The sequence below is a fragment of the Trichomycterus rosablanca genome, chromosome 26 (assembly GCF_030014385.1).
Source record: "Trichomycterus rosablanca isolate fTriRos1 chromosome 26, fTriRos1.hap1, whole genome shotgun sequence".
In the NCBI taxonomy this organism is placed as follows: domain Eukaryota; kingdom Metazoa; phylum Chordata; class Actinopteri; order Siluriformes; family Trichomycteridae; genus Trichomycterus; species Trichomycterus rosablanca.
The window spans coordinates 10,979,382-10,996,169 of record NC_086013.1 but is presented as its reverse complement, the minus strand read 5'-3'; the positions used below and the strand labels follow the sequence as shown (position 1 = coordinate 10,996,169).

The 16,788-nt window shown below is 37.7% G+C and overlaps 1 protein-coding gene across 12 annotated transcripts in view; it reads left to right on the top strand.

Annotated features, from left to right (window-relative positions):
• Positions 1-5,007: 5,007 nt before the first annotated feature.
• The window catches only part of ncor1 (nuclear receptor corepressor 1), a 92,269-nt gene continuing 80,488 nt past the window's right edge, over positions 5,008-16,788 (top strand). For 7 of the 12 annotated variants that reach the window (XM_062988799.1, XM_062988798.1, XM_062988800.1 and 4 more), the window contains exons 1-3: positions 5,009-5,117; positions 9,804-10,032; positions 16,020-16,117. In XM_062988799.1, the coding sequence (XP_062844869.1) occupies positions 9,925-10,032; positions 16,020-16,117 (206 nt within the window). In that variant the 5' untranslated portion in view covers positions 5,009-5,117; positions 9,804-9,924. Of the gene's footprint in view, positions 5,118-9,803; positions 10,033-16,019; positions 16,118-16,788 lie in introns of all 12 variants that reach the window. The other 5 variants (XM_062988789.1, XM_062988797.1, XM_062988796.1 and 2 more) reach the window with 1 other exon arrangement.

Genomic DNA, 16,788 nt, shown 5'->3' with positions numbered 1-16,788 from the left:
CCCGCCTGGAGATCGAACCCAGGACCATCTTGCTGTGAGGCGACAGTGCTACCCACTAAGCCACGCTCTTTACCTGTTGCTTCATGTTTGGTAACTGTATCGATTTATCACCTACAAGTCTACACCCAAAACAACACTTACCAGACACGCATAGCTTATATAATAAGTATTGGGTAATGTTATTACATTTAACAGTTCTATAATTTTTAGTGGTCATATTTCATACCATCTGAATCAACCTATCCAAGTGCTTAAAGACGACTAATCAGATCATTGTGTGTGTGAGAAATTAGCACATCATTAATGGCCTTAAGTTATTTTGTACATTTAGGGTTTTTTATATTTCAGTCCAAAGCCATCCTGTTGTAAATTATTCTTTCCTTACTGACTTAGAAATGTCAACAAATATTAAAAACTGCACCTTCAACATATATTTTATATATATTTTAATTCAACATTCTTTTAAATTCAGGGGGGCGGCACGGTGGCTTAGTGGGTAGCACTGTCGCCTCACAACAAGAAGGTCCTGGGTTCAATCCCCAGGTGGGGCGGTCCAGGTCCTTTCTGTGCGGAGTTTGCATGTTCTCCCCGTGTCCGCGTGGGTTTCCTCCGGGTACTCCGGTTTCCTCCCACAGTCCAAAAACATGCCACCAGGTTAATTGGAAACACTGAATTGTTTCCACGCTTGCCATCTAATCTCATAAAGCTTAAGAGGATCTTACATAAAAAATCTATCTAAATCAATGCATATAAACTATGATACTATAATAATTTGGTACAGAAATAGGTAAAAGGACTGAAGGGTAAAATCTTTGTATAATTATGGTAGTTATGGGTGGATGGTTTGATGGTTTGATGTAAGGTCCAGATATAGCAAGAATAGCTGGCATTTGGTGCAGTTATGAGAATAATGTTTGGAGGTTTGGCACTGGTAAAGCAGAAGCTTTTATAGATACGGTACTAACAGGTGGCTTGTTAGTGGCTTGCAAGTTTTTGGTAGTTCTAGTCAGAAGGTTATAATATTTTAGAGCTCTGGTTGTTCTAGTCAGAAGGTTATAATATTTTAGAGCTCTGGTTGTTCTAGTCAGAAGGTTATAATATTTTAGAGCTCTGGTTGTTCTAGTCAGAAGGTTATAATATTTTAGAGCTCTGGTTGTTCTAGTCAGAAGGTTATAATATTTTAGAGCTCTGGTTGTTCTAGTCAGAAGGTTATAATATTTTAGAGCTCTGGTTGTTCTAGTCAGAAGGTTTTAATATTTTAGAGCTCTGGTTGTTCTAGTCAGAAGGTTTTAATATTTTAGAGCTCTGGTTGTTCTAGTCAGAAGGTTATAATATTTTAGAGCTCTGATTGTTCTAGTCAGAAGGTTATAATATTTTAGAGCTCTGGTTGTTCTAGTCAGAAGGTTATAATATTTTAGAGCTCTGATTGTTCTAGTCAGAAGGTTTTAATATTTTAGAGCTCTGGTTGTTCCAGGCAGAAGGTTATAATATTTTAGAGCTCTGGTTGTTCTAGTCAGAAGGTTATAATATTTTAGAGCTCTGATTGTTCTAGTCAGAAGGTTATAATATTTTAGAGCTCTGGTTGTTCCAGGCAGAAGGTTATAATATTTTAAAGCTCTGGTTGTTCTAGTCAGAAGGTTATAATATTTTAGAGCTCTGGTTGTTCTAGTCAGAAGGTTATAATATTTTAGAGCTCTGGTTGTTCCAGGCAGAAGGTTATAATATTTTACAGCTCTGGTTGTTCTAGTCAGAAGGTTTTAATATTTTAGAGCTCTGATTGTTCTAGTCAGAAGGTTTTAATATTTTAGAGCTCTGATTGTTCTAGTCAGAAGGTTTTAATATTTTAGAGCTCTGATTGTTCTAGTCAGAAGGTTTTAATATTTTAGAGCTCTGATTGTTCTAGTCAGAAGGTTATAATATTTTAAAGCTCTGGTTGTTCTAGTCAGAAGGTTATAATATTTTAGAGCTCTGATTGTTCTAGTCAGAAGGTTATAATATTTTAGAGCTCTGGTTGTTCTTGTCAGAAGGTTATAATATTTTAGAGCTCTGATTGTTCTAGTCAGAAGGTTATAATATTTTAGAGCTCTGGTTGTTCCAGGCAGAAGGTTATAATATTTTAAAGCTCTGGTTGTTCTAGTCAGAAGGTTATAATATTTTAGAGCTCTGGTTGTTCTAGTCAGAAGGTTATAATATTTTAGAGCTCTGGTTGTTCCAGGCAGAAGGTTATAATATTTTAGAGCTCTGGTTGTTCTAGTCAGAAGGTTTTAATATTTTAGAGCTCTGGTTGTTCTAGTCAGAAGGTTTTAATATTTTAGAGCTCTGATTGTTCTAGTCAGAAGGTTTTAATATTTTAGAGCTCTGATTGTTCTAGTCAGAAGGTTATAATATTTTAGAGCTCTGATTGTTCTAGTCAGAAGGTTTTAATATTTTAGAGCTCTGATTGTTCTAGTCAGAAGGTTTTAATATTTTAGAGCTCTGATTGTTCTAGTCAGAAGGTTTTAATATTTTAGAGCTCTGATTGTTCTAGTCAGAAGGTTATAATATTTTAGAGCTCTGATTGTTCTAGTCAGAAGGTTTTAATATTTTAGAGCTCTGATTGTTCTAGTCAGAAGGTTATAATATTTTAGAGCTCTGATTGTTCTAGTCAGAAGGTTTTAATATTTTAGAGCTCTGATTGTTCTAGTCAGAAGGTTTTAATATTTTAGAGCTCTGATTGTTCTAGTCAGAAGGTTTTAATATTTTAGAGCTCTGATTGTTCTAGTCAGAAGGTTATAATATTTTAGAGCTCTGGTTGTTCTAGTCAGAAGGTTTTAATATTTTAGAGCTCTGATTGTTCTAGTCAGAAGGTTTTAATATTTTAGAGCTCTGATTGTTCTAGTCAGAAGGTTTTAATATTTTAGAGCTCTGATTGTTCTAGTCAGAAGGTTTTAATATTTTAGAGCTCTGATTGTTCTAGTCAGAAGGTTTTAATATTTTAGAGCTCTGATTGTTCTAGTCAGAAGGTTATAATATTTTAGAGCTCTGGTTGTTCCAGGCAGAAGGTTATAATATTTTAGAGCTCTGGTTGTTCTAGTCAGAAGGTTATAATATTTTAGAGCTCTGATTGTTCTAGTCAGAAGGTTTTAATATTTTAGAGCTCTGATTGTTCTAGTCAGAAGGTTATAATATTTTAGAGCTCTGATTGTTCTAGTCAGAAGGTTTTAATATTTTAGAGCTCTGATTGTTCTAGTCAGAAGGTTTTAATATTTTAGAGCTCTGATTGTTCTAGTCAGAAGGTTTTAATATTTTAGAGCTCTGATTGTTCTAGTCAGAAGGTTTTAATATTTTAGAGCTCTGATTGTTCTAGTCAGAAGGTTTTAATATTTTAGAGCTCTGATTGTTCTAGTCAGAAGGTTTTAATATTTTAGAGCTCTGGTTGTTTTAGTCAGAAGGTTATAATATTTTAGAGCTCTGATTGTTCTAGTCAGAAGGTTTTAATATTTTAGAGCTCTGATTGTTCTAGTCAGAAGGTTTTAATATTTTAGAGCTCTGATTGTTCTAGTCAGAAGGTTTTAATATTTTAGAGCTCTGATTGTTCTAGTCAGAAGGTTATAATATTTTAGAGCTCTGATTGTTCTAGTCAGAAGGTTTTAATATTTTAGAGCTCTGATTGTTCTAGTCAGAAGGTTATAATATTTTAGAGCTCTGATTGTTCTAGTCAGAAGGTTATAATATTTTAGAGCTCTGATTGTTCTAGTCAGAAGGTTTTAATATTTTAGAGCTCTGATTGTTCTAGTCAGAAGGTTATAATATTTTAGAGCTCTGATTGTTCTAGTCAGAAGGTTTTAATATTTTAGAGCTCTGATTGTTCTAGTCAGAAGGTTTTAATATTTTAGAGCTCTGATTGTTCTAGTCAGAAGGTTTTAATATTTTAGAGCTCTGGTTGTTATAGTCAGAAGGTTTTAATATTTTAGAGCTCTGATTGTTCTAGTCAGAAGGTTTTAATATTTTAGAGCTCTGATTGTTCTAGTCAGAAGGTTTTAATATTTTAGAGCTCTGATTGTTCTAGTCAGAAGGTTTTAATATTTTAGAGCTCTGATTGTTTTAGTCAGAAGGTTATAATATTTTAGAGCTCTGGTTGTTATAGTCAGAAGGTTTTAATATTTTAGAGCTCTGATTGTTCTAGTCTGAATGTTATAATATTTTAGAGCTCTGGTTGTTCCAGGCTGAAGGTTATAATATTTTAGAGCTCTGGTTGTTCTAGTCAGAAGGTTATAATATTTTAGAGCTCTGGTTGTTCTAATCAGAAGGTTATAATATTTTAGAGCTCTGGTTGTTCCAGGCTGAATGTTATAATATTTTAGAGCTCTGATTGTTCTAGTCAGAATGTTATAATAATTTAGAGCTCTGATTGTTCTAGTCTGAATGTTATAATATTTTAGAGCTCTGGTTGTTCCAGGCTGAAGGTTATAATATTTTAGAGCTCTGGTTGTTCTAATCAGAAGGTTATAATATTTTAGAGCTCTGGTTGTTCCAGGCTGAATGTTATAATATTTTAGAGCTCTGATTGTTCTAGTCAGAATGTTATAATAATTTAGAGCTCTGATTGTTCTAGTCTGAATGTTATAATATTTTAGAGCTCTGATTGTTCTAGTCAGAATGTTATAATAATTTAGAGCTCTGATTGTTCTAGTCTGAATGTTATAATATTTTAGAGCTCTGGTTGTTCCAGGCAGAAGGTTTTTGGAGGTTTGGGTGGGGAAGGCTTGTAGGAACGCCAGGCCGCCTGTGGGGAACCTTTAACGTCATTCCACATTATCTTGACTGCTACATAACACATAAATCAGTCCTCATTTTCATGTTAGCTCTGGAGAGTCGTTATTGATGAAACCACGCATTAGAATAAATGTACTTAGAATAAAACTCCCTTCTGTTTATAAAATTTTTGAAACAGAAATAATACATTAAAATAACTGAGACTGCCATGTGTTTGTGCTGCCAGGACAAATAGAAGCACAGAAGTGTGTGTGTGCAGCGTCTAACACTCGCGCAGTCCGTCAGTGGCGGATTAAAAGCTCGTCGTTTACTCACACCGCTTCCGTTCTGTGTATTTTTCGTGGATATTACACCAAAATGAGGTGAGTTTATCAAAAATATTTCAATTGTTTCCGTGCTTACTTGTTTATAAACTGTAGGCTTGCAGCAGTTTGTGACGGTAGAGATAGCTTGTTGAAGTTAGCTTAGCTGGCTAGAGGCAACATGGCGGCCTGGTTTGGAAAGGTGAAATGTTCAGCAAGCGAACGCTCGACTAGTTTGTTTTTTTACATTTTAGAGACTTGTGAGGCACATTTCACATGGTTATAAGTGTTATTTAAATACTAACACATATATAACTTAGCTATTTGCTTAAAAAACAAAGGCGTATTTTTGTTTATATAGCAGGGGTTAGCATTAACGACAACTTGGCTAACGTTGCTAGTCAGTTCTCTTTTCTGTTATTATTTCACTCGACTATAACTGCGTCTTAAACCTGAAACTATTGTAATACATATGTTATTAACTTAAGCTTGGGTCATTTGTTAAATATGTAGTACTAGAATTTGCAATTTGGGACGTGTCCCTAGGCTCCAATAAAATGTTGCTAACGCTAGTTACTTAGTTCAGCCTGTTTAGGCAATAATGCACCTAAAAAGGTAAGTTCGTCTCAGACGTGTAACATCACTATTAAACTTTTTATATATTAAAGATATAGCTGTAATGTTAGGTCCAGATATAGTAAGAAAAGCTGGCATTTGGTGTAGTTATGAGGATAATGTTTGGAGTTTTGGCTCTGGTAAAGCAGAAGCTTTTATATGTATGATACTATTAAACACACCTTAAACCTTTTATATATTAAAGTATATATGTAATGTTATACTCTTATAGCCTGCATTGCAAATTAAAGGGACAGTTTGTAACTTGATGTCACTGTATGCTGTGTAAATATGACTGTTTTAATATATGGAATAATTTATCACCTCTGGACATATTTGTTGGGATAATATCTTATGCATTTTAAGTCCTAATGTGTGATTTAGAGCTCTTATAGATATAAAATCCAAAGTTACCACTATTTGTGCTGCTCTGTATGAAGCGCTGATAATGGTGACATGAATCCGTACACTGGCACACACATTTGAACCTTAATTTTATTTTTTAAACTGCTTATAGACTCATCACACAAACACATGGTCATGATAAGTGGTCCGATAACTTATTAGTATTGTTGCAGCCACTGAAGTGATTCTGTCACACTGATAATCCACGTATAGACCATATGTGTTGCCTGCAAATGAATGTAGGAACATTGATAGTGTTTCATTGATGCATTGATTGCTTTTTAAAGATCCTTGTGTTTGTATTATTGGTAATCGGGGGACTCCAATGACACAACAGTTTGACACGTCAAGCTTGCACACGTGACAGTTAAATGTGTTAACTTATTCCTTGTAACCATCTGATCGAGCTGCTCTTGTCAACACATTTTTGTTAGCAATGTCTCCAAACCCTTTTCTGAAGGTTAGGTGCTGCACACAAACTATTTCATTGAGCAAAATTTATGCATGGGTCAGTGACCAAAGCAGGGTTTAACAGTTTAAGTAGTGGCATGCATTCTAAATGTAAATATTAATCTTGGCTGTGGATACAAAATGCAGTGACAGTTCTCAGTAGTAACAGTTTTTGATAGAAGCACGTGTGGAACTATTTTAAACAGCTAGCAGCATGGACATAAATCTGACACAGGAATGGAGAAGCGGAGTTAAAGGCCAAGTGTCACAAAAGATAATAACAAACATATTTCTGTTAGTATCTTCAAACCTACACTGTAATTTAGTCTTTACTTTAGATGGCAGACGTGATGTCGACCTATAAACAACAGGCTAAATGAATAACTCATGTCGGGGCACAGATTTATGTAAAGGAGTGTATGGTAAAAGCATGCTTGTGTGTCTGTCTTTCTGTAAGATGATATCTGGATCAGTGAACATACTTTAACTGAATGCTTTATTATCAGTGCCATACTAATACTGGGTATTAGGATATGCTATCAAAACAGCTTTACTAGTTTGTGGTTTGTATTCCACATGTTGGAAACATTCATGCAATTTATGTAGTTGCTTTCAATCTCCCATTCTACCGCATCCCACATTGTCATGATCAACCAGTTTGAGATGATTTTTCTCTGTGACATAGTGCATTATAAGGCCTAAAGTCGCCATTAGAAGATGGGTACATTGTGGCCATTAAGGGATGCACATGGTCAGCAGCAGTACTTAAACGGGCACAGCCTGTTCAAGCGTTAATTGATTGGTTTTAACTAGAGATGGACCGATCGGGGTTTTTGGCTCCGATCTCCGATCTCCGATCTCCTTTCAGGGACATCGGCCGATAGCCGATTCCGATCGGGGGGGGATTAGCAGTAAATAAACTTAAAAAGAGCCTCACAGTAAAGATAAACCGGAGCAGCGCGTGCGTGTGTGCGCGTGTGTGTGTGTTTGTGCCTTTAGAAGAGACGCTTTGTTCACAGTATCGCTATAAGTGATTCATTGATTCATGAGTTGATTAGTTTTTATGTGAAGCGAAAGTTTCTCTTCTCAGTTATCTCTCCGTGTTTACTGTTATTAATTAAATGTCGTGGTTTTAAATAAACACCAGCTACTACAGAACATTTTGTGTGACTCTCTTACATTAAAAAGCTTCATTAAAAAGCTTAATTAAACTGCTGTTACCACAGATCTGTAACCGAGTCAGACTTGTTCCGTCTAAGGAGCTAAAAGTTTTCTAAAAGTTCAGCAGATGATCCTGAACTAACGAATTTGGTAATGAATAAACTTTTGCCTCCGATTGGCTCTGTAACGTTTTCTGTTCTCATCTACATCACAAGTAAGAACCGCTCACGATTTACCAAAGTGAACCAGGAGTTTATATAACGTGCTGATAGAATCGACTCGGATGTGACCGGGTTGAATTATCTTTTTAAAGTAAATATTACAATCAGCAAAATTACATCGTAAGAGCTTTCACGATGGTTTCTGTACGATGGTTGATGAATGGTGATGTGATGGTTGGTATTTCGTAGCTCAAAGTCTGGATCAATCCACTGAGCTGTTAACTTAACATGGTCTTTATATATCACACGATCGGATCGGCTACTTTTAGGAAATATCGCCGATCGCCGATAGCATATTTTGATTAAAAATCGGCCGATACCGATTCGTAGCCGATCGATCGTCCCATCTCTAGTTTTAACAAACCTAAAGTGTGCTAAGACAGCATGTCCTATATCATTATGCCACATGCACTAACACAGTCTGGACTGTTGACACAAGCCAGCCTGTTAAGTTGGGTCAGTAGATTCAGGCTGTTGGCACTACATTTTGGCACTGATTTTTTTATGGCACTTTTTTGAGTAAATCTAGGAATGTTGGGTGCACACATCCCAAGAGATCAGCAGATTTAGTATTTGAACCAGCCTATCTGGCAACGAGGATCTTGTCACTGTTAAAATCATGTATACATATACATCAAATCACATTACATATAGCTGCTGGGTCATACACTATATGGACAAAATTACTGAGACACACACACACACATCACACCTACAGGAACTTTTATGACATCCCATTCTGAATCCATATGGAGTTCATACCCCCCTTTGCAGCTATAACAGCTTCCACTCTTTTGAAAAGGCTGTTTACAATGTGTGTTAAAAATAACACTTACAGTTGATCGTGAAATATTTGGGATATTCTATTACAGTACCATATGATATAATGAGATGACATGACACAATTTTTGCAGCGGCGGCACCCTATTACAGTACCATAATTATGTCATGTCAGTGACATAATTGGCTTATTAGTTATCACACTCGTGTTAGGAGCCGATAAGCGGAACCGAAATTTAATTTGTACCTGGTACCTGCAGTTTCGTGTTCCCGACCCTAATGGCCAGGTTGATAGCATCTTTGCGATTCTAACTGGATAGCTCGAGCTCTCAGCGGTGGTGGGCTTAACACATAAACACTGTTTTAAAAGTAAAACCAACACTGTTCTGCTTTTAGATCTAATGCTTGCTCATTCATTCATTCATTTTCTTATCCGCTTATCCAATTAGGGTCGCGGGGGGTGCTGGAGCCTATCCCAGATTTTCAGTGGGCGCAAGGCACACAGTAACACCCTGGACGGGACGCCAGTCCATCGCAGGGCAGACACACATACACACACACCCATTCAGTTATAGCAATTCAGTGTCTCCAATTAACCTGACTGCATGTTTTTTGGACTGTGGGAGGAAACCGGACCTCCCGGAGGAAACCCACGCAGACACGGGGAGAACATGCAAACTTTGCACAGAAATGACCCAGACTGCCCCGCCTGAGGATCGAACCCAGGACCTTCTCGCTGTGAGGCGACAGCGCTACCCACCGAGCCACCATGCGGCCCTAATGCTTGCTCAGTGTTACTTAAAATTTAGTTTTATGATTAGTCAAGTGTGTGAAGTCAAGTGTACTATAATTTTTTACATTTCTTATAGTCTTGAATATTCCTGAATTGTTTGTTCCCCAATACATTTCATAGCATTGCAGCATATGATGATTCAGGTCTTTGCTGACTAGTAGACGTTATGTCAGACCCAGTTCTATAATTCCATTAGGTGACCACTCCTTAATCATCCAGCACATTGCAAGTATCTCCTCAAGCAGCAGCCATGTTAAACAGTCAATTCTTAAACCTCAAAGCACTCTTGGTTTAACTAATACCTCTCTCCTCTTTTTTTAGGTGTGTTGGCATTGGTGCCATGCTGGCATTAGGACCTTAAGTCAGCTTCTGTGCATCTAGGCTCCAGGCCTCTGTCTGAGCCTTCATCACCACCACCACCACCACCAATTACAGCAGCAACATGTCAAGCTCGGGCTTCCCTCCCAGCCAGGGGAGCTTCAGCAGCGAGCAGAGCCGCTATCCACCACATTCAGTGCAGTACACCTTCAGCCCTGCACGCCATCAACAGGTAAGATCGATTGTGTTGTTTCAACTTGCAGTGGTGGGCAAAGTTAACAATGGAATAGGTCTGGATGTATTTATACTTGTTTGTAATGATTACACTGCAACATGTCTATACTCCCATCTGTTGTGTTGATTTAGAACTGAACCTTTTTGTCTGGGTCTAGTTTTGAGACTCTTTTAGACCAAAAAAGTGCCAATGCCATCTTCACAAGATATTATTAGTAATTGTTTGGTTTTAAGGACTCTACAACCAAGAAGACAAGAAACTAAAGTGTGTGTGAATACAACAGGCGGCACTGAATGTGATTCAAACACCAGCACTAATACACATTGTAAAGGCTAGGATATCTAGCAGCTGTTCTGTATCTTGCATATAAAACAATAATGAATGACAGATACACAATATGACAAAAAGTATGTGGACACCTGACCACAAGTCAAGTGCTTTTTAGAACAAAATAGTTTCAGAGCAAACCCTAAAACCCTAATGTGCAAGTCGGTGCACAAAACTGCTCAAACAGCTTGGTTATAACAAAGGCCATGGTGCTAACTGAGGACATTAAGATGAAATAAAAGGAGCTAAAAAGTTGTTAAGCGCTTTATTATACTTTTCATGACATTCTCATAGCTGGTTAATACACAGATCCTATTCATACCAAATGCTTACAATGGTAGCGAGGCAACACAGTGGCTCGGTGGGTAGCACTGTCGCCTCACAGCAAGAATGTCCTAGGTTCAATCCCCACGGGGGCGGTCTGGGTCCTTTCTGTGTGGAGTTTGCATGTTCTCCCTGTGTCTGCGATTTCCTCCCACTGTCCACAGACATGCAAGTGGGATGAATTGGAGATGACCAAACCAATGTTTGATGTTAAACTTGTGAATCTTGTGTGATGAGTAGCTACCGTTTCTGTAATAAATGTAACCAAAGTGTGTAAAACATGTTGTTAAAATCCTAATAAATAAATAATAAACAATGGTAGCGTCTCTAATAGAACATCATTCCCTACAAGTGTGCACTTTATAGGCTCAAAGGTGTAAAGCGACTATGCTTTGCTGCTTAGTTCGTCACTCAGGTTCTCAAAGCAAAATGTGTAATGTTGTACAGAAGCTAGGGAGCACTGCCCTTTCACTGACACTGGCTGTATTGTAATACTAAGCTTTAAGGCCAAAGTAAGCACTCCTGCATCAGGGTAACTTTATATAACTTTATAAAACATCTGTTTTTAACTGGCAACGTGGGAAATTAAAGACTTTTGACCTAGAGACTGCAATTAGTCACAAAACTATAGAATTATGTTAAACTTTGCTATATTAAAATCCGTTGTATGTGTAAATTTAACCTGTAAATGTGTCTAATGTTAGCGAAAAACCAAGCCAGCCATTCAAACCAGGGTCCAAAACAACAGCTATATTATCTGGCTCAGCAACTTGAATGACTGCCCTGAAGGTCACTTGCAGTTTATTTGCTAAAGGTGATTAGAGTTCTCAGAATGGAACATTCACAGGAAGACTGGGCCAGTGAATTGATGCCCTCTCTCCACCCTCATCTTGGGTTCTACACACAGAGAATAGTCATTTTTATAGGGCCCTTTTAAATCCGAGACCCAGAAATGCACATAATTTGACGGGTGTGGGGATTAATACACATTTTCTGAACATATTCATTAAATAAGGGTGCAGTTAGCCACGTTTCCCATTTATTTGTATCTGTTCTACAGTGATCTAAACCCATATATTCACTAACTGACTAGGTGAGTGGAGTCTAGTGCTGGATTGTAGACATTGATGTGCTTTTTGGGACACAGCTTCTGTAAACACATGCACATTACAGCTCAGCCTTTGTAATGAATTTACATGTACATGAATTTTGATGTACAAACTCATCATTTTGCAAATAGAACTAGAAGTCATAAATGGTTTGTGGTGTTTTGCTAAAACAGTTTTTGAAAGTGATAAAGGTTGTGATGGAGGTCTACCTTGTAGTTTGTGCCCAAAAACATCCCATAAAGTTAAATTTGTAGAGGTCAGGAAACACATCTGACTTCACTTTGCTGCTTATTAAATCACTTTAAAAATTTTAGCAGTATGTATGGTCTCATTATAACCTGAAACATTGGGACATCAACAGGAATGAGGCTTTGCACCAATGGATGCACCTAATCCTGTAAAATTGCTGTGCAAGTTTTATTAATAAAATGAACCAATCAAAATGAAAGAGTTTACAAGCTGGCTGCTCACCCTTATGGATAACACACCACTTCAGTGTCAAACAAATAGTGTTGTGATTTTTGATACTACTGCACATGTAAAATATAATAATATGAGCAAAATATAAAACCTGTACAAAACAAACAATAAAGCGGCCCTAACTGTAATCACGATAAAAAAGATGAACAAGCTCTTGCCTGATCTACCAATAAATTCTAGTCTTGTGACTAATGTTAAAGCTGATGGTTTTGGAATTTGATGTATTATAATCAGGATGAGGTGTACACATACTTTCGGCTGTATTGTAATTAAACAGATTCATCAAAAACTAGAATATTAGCAAGTTATTTAGCAGCCCAGTGAATAAATACCCCAATTCTAGGTACTGTATTATATTTGTACTAAAATATATAATGTGTGAGTACATATTGCCTTACATATGTCTTTTACAGACAGTGACGGACGGTAATGAGTTCAGTGTCCCCGTCTGTAATGCTGCAATACATGTTGAAGAGAGTGTTTTTTGGGTTAATCATGCATAGCTGTTAAATGTAGTAAACCCAGTGACCTTGTTGGTCACTGCCTGCACCTTTTGCATAGATCGTAATCTTGTTTTTTGTGTCTGGTTCCTCATTTGGCCTCACTATGTTTAGATTTGCTTAGATTTCCATCCTGCTGGCTCCTGGTACAGCAGTTGTTAAACCTGTTGTAATGGGTGGAACGTGTAAACATTATAACACACAGGACTAGAACTGCTGGGTTGCTGAGTTGATCTGGATCAGAGCCTCGGTTTAAATAAACTTGTGCGTGGTGATTAATGTCACGTCTGAAAGAGATTCCGAAAAGCCGGTTCGGCACGTTTTGAACCTAAACTTTGAGGACACTGCAACATGCGCAGTCAAGTTATTGGTTCCAGAATGGTGGATTAAACACATAATAAAGAGACCTCTGCTAAGTGGTAACTTATAATTCGAATCGCAGTTGTGCTACCGGCCTAGCTGGGCACAATCAGTTGTGTTTGAGGAAGGAAGGTTGGATAAGGCTTGGATGGGGTATTTCTCATTGTGTTGGATTCATGAATGTGACCTCTGCTGTCTGGTCAATGCACCTTGGTATGAGTGGTAAAAATATTCATGGGGTTAGTATGACTTCCTATATGTGGTATTGCTTTCTGTGAGTGTTCATTGCTGGCAGGTTAAAAGAAGCACTTAGAGACTGTACATTCGACAAGGGGCGGATGATAGCCTGTGGCTCTCCTTGGCCATCGTAGAATGGTGCACATGGCAGAGAAATTTTAATAAAAAACAAACTTATAAAAAATACTGATTGAGTACAAAAATACATTACTTTTGAAAACAAGTGGCACAAATTAATATGAATTAATATGTGGCAGTGGTACCTCAGTGGTTAGGATACTGGACTAGTAATCAGAAGGTTGCCGGTTCAAGCCCCACCACCACCAAGTTGCGACTGTTGGGCCCATGAGCGAGGCCCTTAACACTCAATTGCTCAAAATTGTGTTCAGTCATAACTGTAAGTTGCTTTGGATAAAAGCGTCTGCTAAATGCCGAAAATGAAAATGTAAATATAGTTGTTGTTCAGTCACAATCCCCAGGTGGGATGGTCTGGGTCCTTAATGTGTGGAGTTTGCATGTGTCCCTGTGTCTGCGTGGGTTTCCTCCAGGAGCTCCGGTTTACTCCGACAGTCCAAGCACATGCAAGTGAGGTATATTGGAGATATGAAATTTGTCCATGACTGTGTTTGTCCATTAAACTTGTGAACTGATAAATCTTGTGTAATGAGTAGGGATGCATCAATACCATTTTTTCCCAACCGAGTACAAGCACATGTATTTTTGTACTTGCCGATACCGATACCGATACCAATACCTATTGGATCAGATATCTGACATGCTAGAAAACTCGATCTGGTCGCCGAGCTGCTCCCGAGCCGGCAAATCTAGCGCCGACCAGTCGCCGAGCGAAAATCAGGGCAAAGATCGTGTAGTGTGAACCAGGCATAACGCAGCAACGTGCACTAGGCACACGGTATCGGATGTTTCGTATCGGAGCCTCGTTTGTGAGTGCGAGTACAAGTTAATGAGTGCGGTATCGGTACTCATGCATCTCTAATAATGAGTAACTACCGTTTGTCATGTTTCTGAATGTGACCAAAGTGTGTAAAACATGATGTTAAACCCTTAATAAATAAATAAATAAATTATCCAAAGCTATCTACAGTACAATTATGACTGAATACAATTCAAGCAATTGAGGGTTAAGGGCCTTGCTTAGGGACCCAACAGTGGCGACCTGGTGGTGAGGCTTGAATCGGCAACTTTCGGATTACTAGTCCTGTATTGGCCCCTAAGCCACCACTGCCAATCAAACTGTGAGAACATGTTGAAAGATGTTAATATTAATGTTAATATTTTGCCTAAATTCTACACATTTAATGGTTTTTGTTGGATTTTCCAATGTATTGATTTTTTAGATGTAAATTAAGTAATGGTGAAAAACATGGACCAAAAAAGTATGTTAGTATATTAGTAAATTATATAATAGCATGGCTTTGTAATTTCAGTTTGTAGAAGATCTTGTCTTGTCCTAAAACCAAAAATAGGTTTGCCAGTTTTAGTTTTACTTACTACTTACACTGTCAAATACTTTCGTTTCAATGATGTGCAAGTTTTTCCGATGATTGAAATCAGTGATTGAAAGCGGCTCAGTGGTCATGAGTGGCTCATGTGCGCTGTCATATGACCAATGAACAATACAATTTAAATGTGTTGACGAATGGGTGCTTGTCACTTTCAGTAAGCCTTGTGCCAGACCTCATACAAAACAAACAGGAGAAACAATTCAGGTAGGCTGCTCGAGCTGGTGTTAAGCTAGGTGAAAAAGACATTACTACGCAAACTGACAATTTGCATTTTAAAACTGACGTGGTAGATGTACTCGGGGCGAATGTAGCTCAGCGTAATGTACTGGACCAGCAATCGGAAAGTCATTGGTTTAAACCTTCTTGCCCCCAAGACCCCCAAGGCCTTTAATTCTCAGTTGCTTGTATTTGTTCGCTTGCAAGTTGCTTTGGATAAAAAAAGGTTATTAAATGCTGTCACTTTAAGTAATTTGTGTTTGAGCAACTGTATGAATGCAGGTTTATCTAAACTTGACCTGTGGCATGACTGCAGAGGCTCAAGTCTCAGTTGGGTGTGTGTAAGGAAGGGAAGGATTGCTGGGATATCACCACCTTGACGCTAGCCTGTGACCTACCTCGAGCAGTGTAGGTGTTTCCTGACTGGCAGAGGTCCCTGGAGTTCATAGGGAAATGAAGTGCATTTAATTTGAGACAATGCAAACACGGCAGAGGGAGAATTTGAGTATATCACAATATGCTCATTTAATTCAGTATTATTAGTTCAAGAACAAATAAACACCTCTAATCGTTGATAGCATTTAGTGTACCAGTTTGATTCTCACCAGTAGAATTCTAGTACTGATTTACAATCATCTCTGTTTTTTGGAATAAAAAAATAAAATACAATTTTACATTCTTAAGTCTGAGTTCTGGGTCTGGGTTTGTTACTAAACCCTTTTTCTGGACCACCTGACTGCTGTAGACTGAGCTAAAGGGTCCCAAGAAAAAAATCACGCTCTCTTTTCTTATCTCACCCTCATGTTTTTGGAAGTTCCCTCATGCAGGGTTTTTGTATTTGGTTATGTCTGCTTTCTTTCTTTCTGGTTGTGCATCTCTCAATTTGTGTGGTTTTATTGTTCTAGGAGTTCACAGTACCGGAGTACCGCAATAGTCACTTGCAGGACCAGCAGCAACGGCGTCGACCCTCGTTGCTGTCAGAATTTCATCCTGGAACTGAGAGGTCATATTTATTCATTTATTTTACTATTATGTATTATTTAAATATCATGTATTCCTATAAAGAAACAATTATGACTTGATATATGATATGAGATATATGATATATAAAGCTGGATCTTATTGTGTAGTTGTGATTGTAGTCATATACAGACGAACCTCGATTTAACGGACCTTCATGTAACAGATTTCGGATTTAACGGACAAAACCTGGAAAATCGATTGTCCAGTCCGATTGTTCAGCGAGAAGCAGACCAAGACCAGTAGTTCAATAATTGTCCGCTAGCCAGCGCACGTCTCTGTTTACATGAGTGATGGGCTTTCTTGTATATGTATCTATATTTTATGTATCTATCTGTGTGTATATATATGTATGTGTATTTATACGAATATAATTAATTCTTAGTAAATCACAACCAGAAAGTACAGAAGATTTGTATGCAGTAAGTAGCATAAAAATCTGAAGAAAAAAACAGCTTCTTTAGCCCTAAAGTGGCTAGTATTTAGGCTAAGATATGCTAAAGTTGACAGAGATTGGAATGAAGGTCAGTGGAAAAACAGTATTTTGGAGTGACAAATCCGAAAATTTGGGTCCAGTTGTTGACGATACGTGAGAAGAAGAGTTTGAGAGAGATGGAAGAATGAGTGCTTGTGGTCTTCAGTGAAACAGATAAA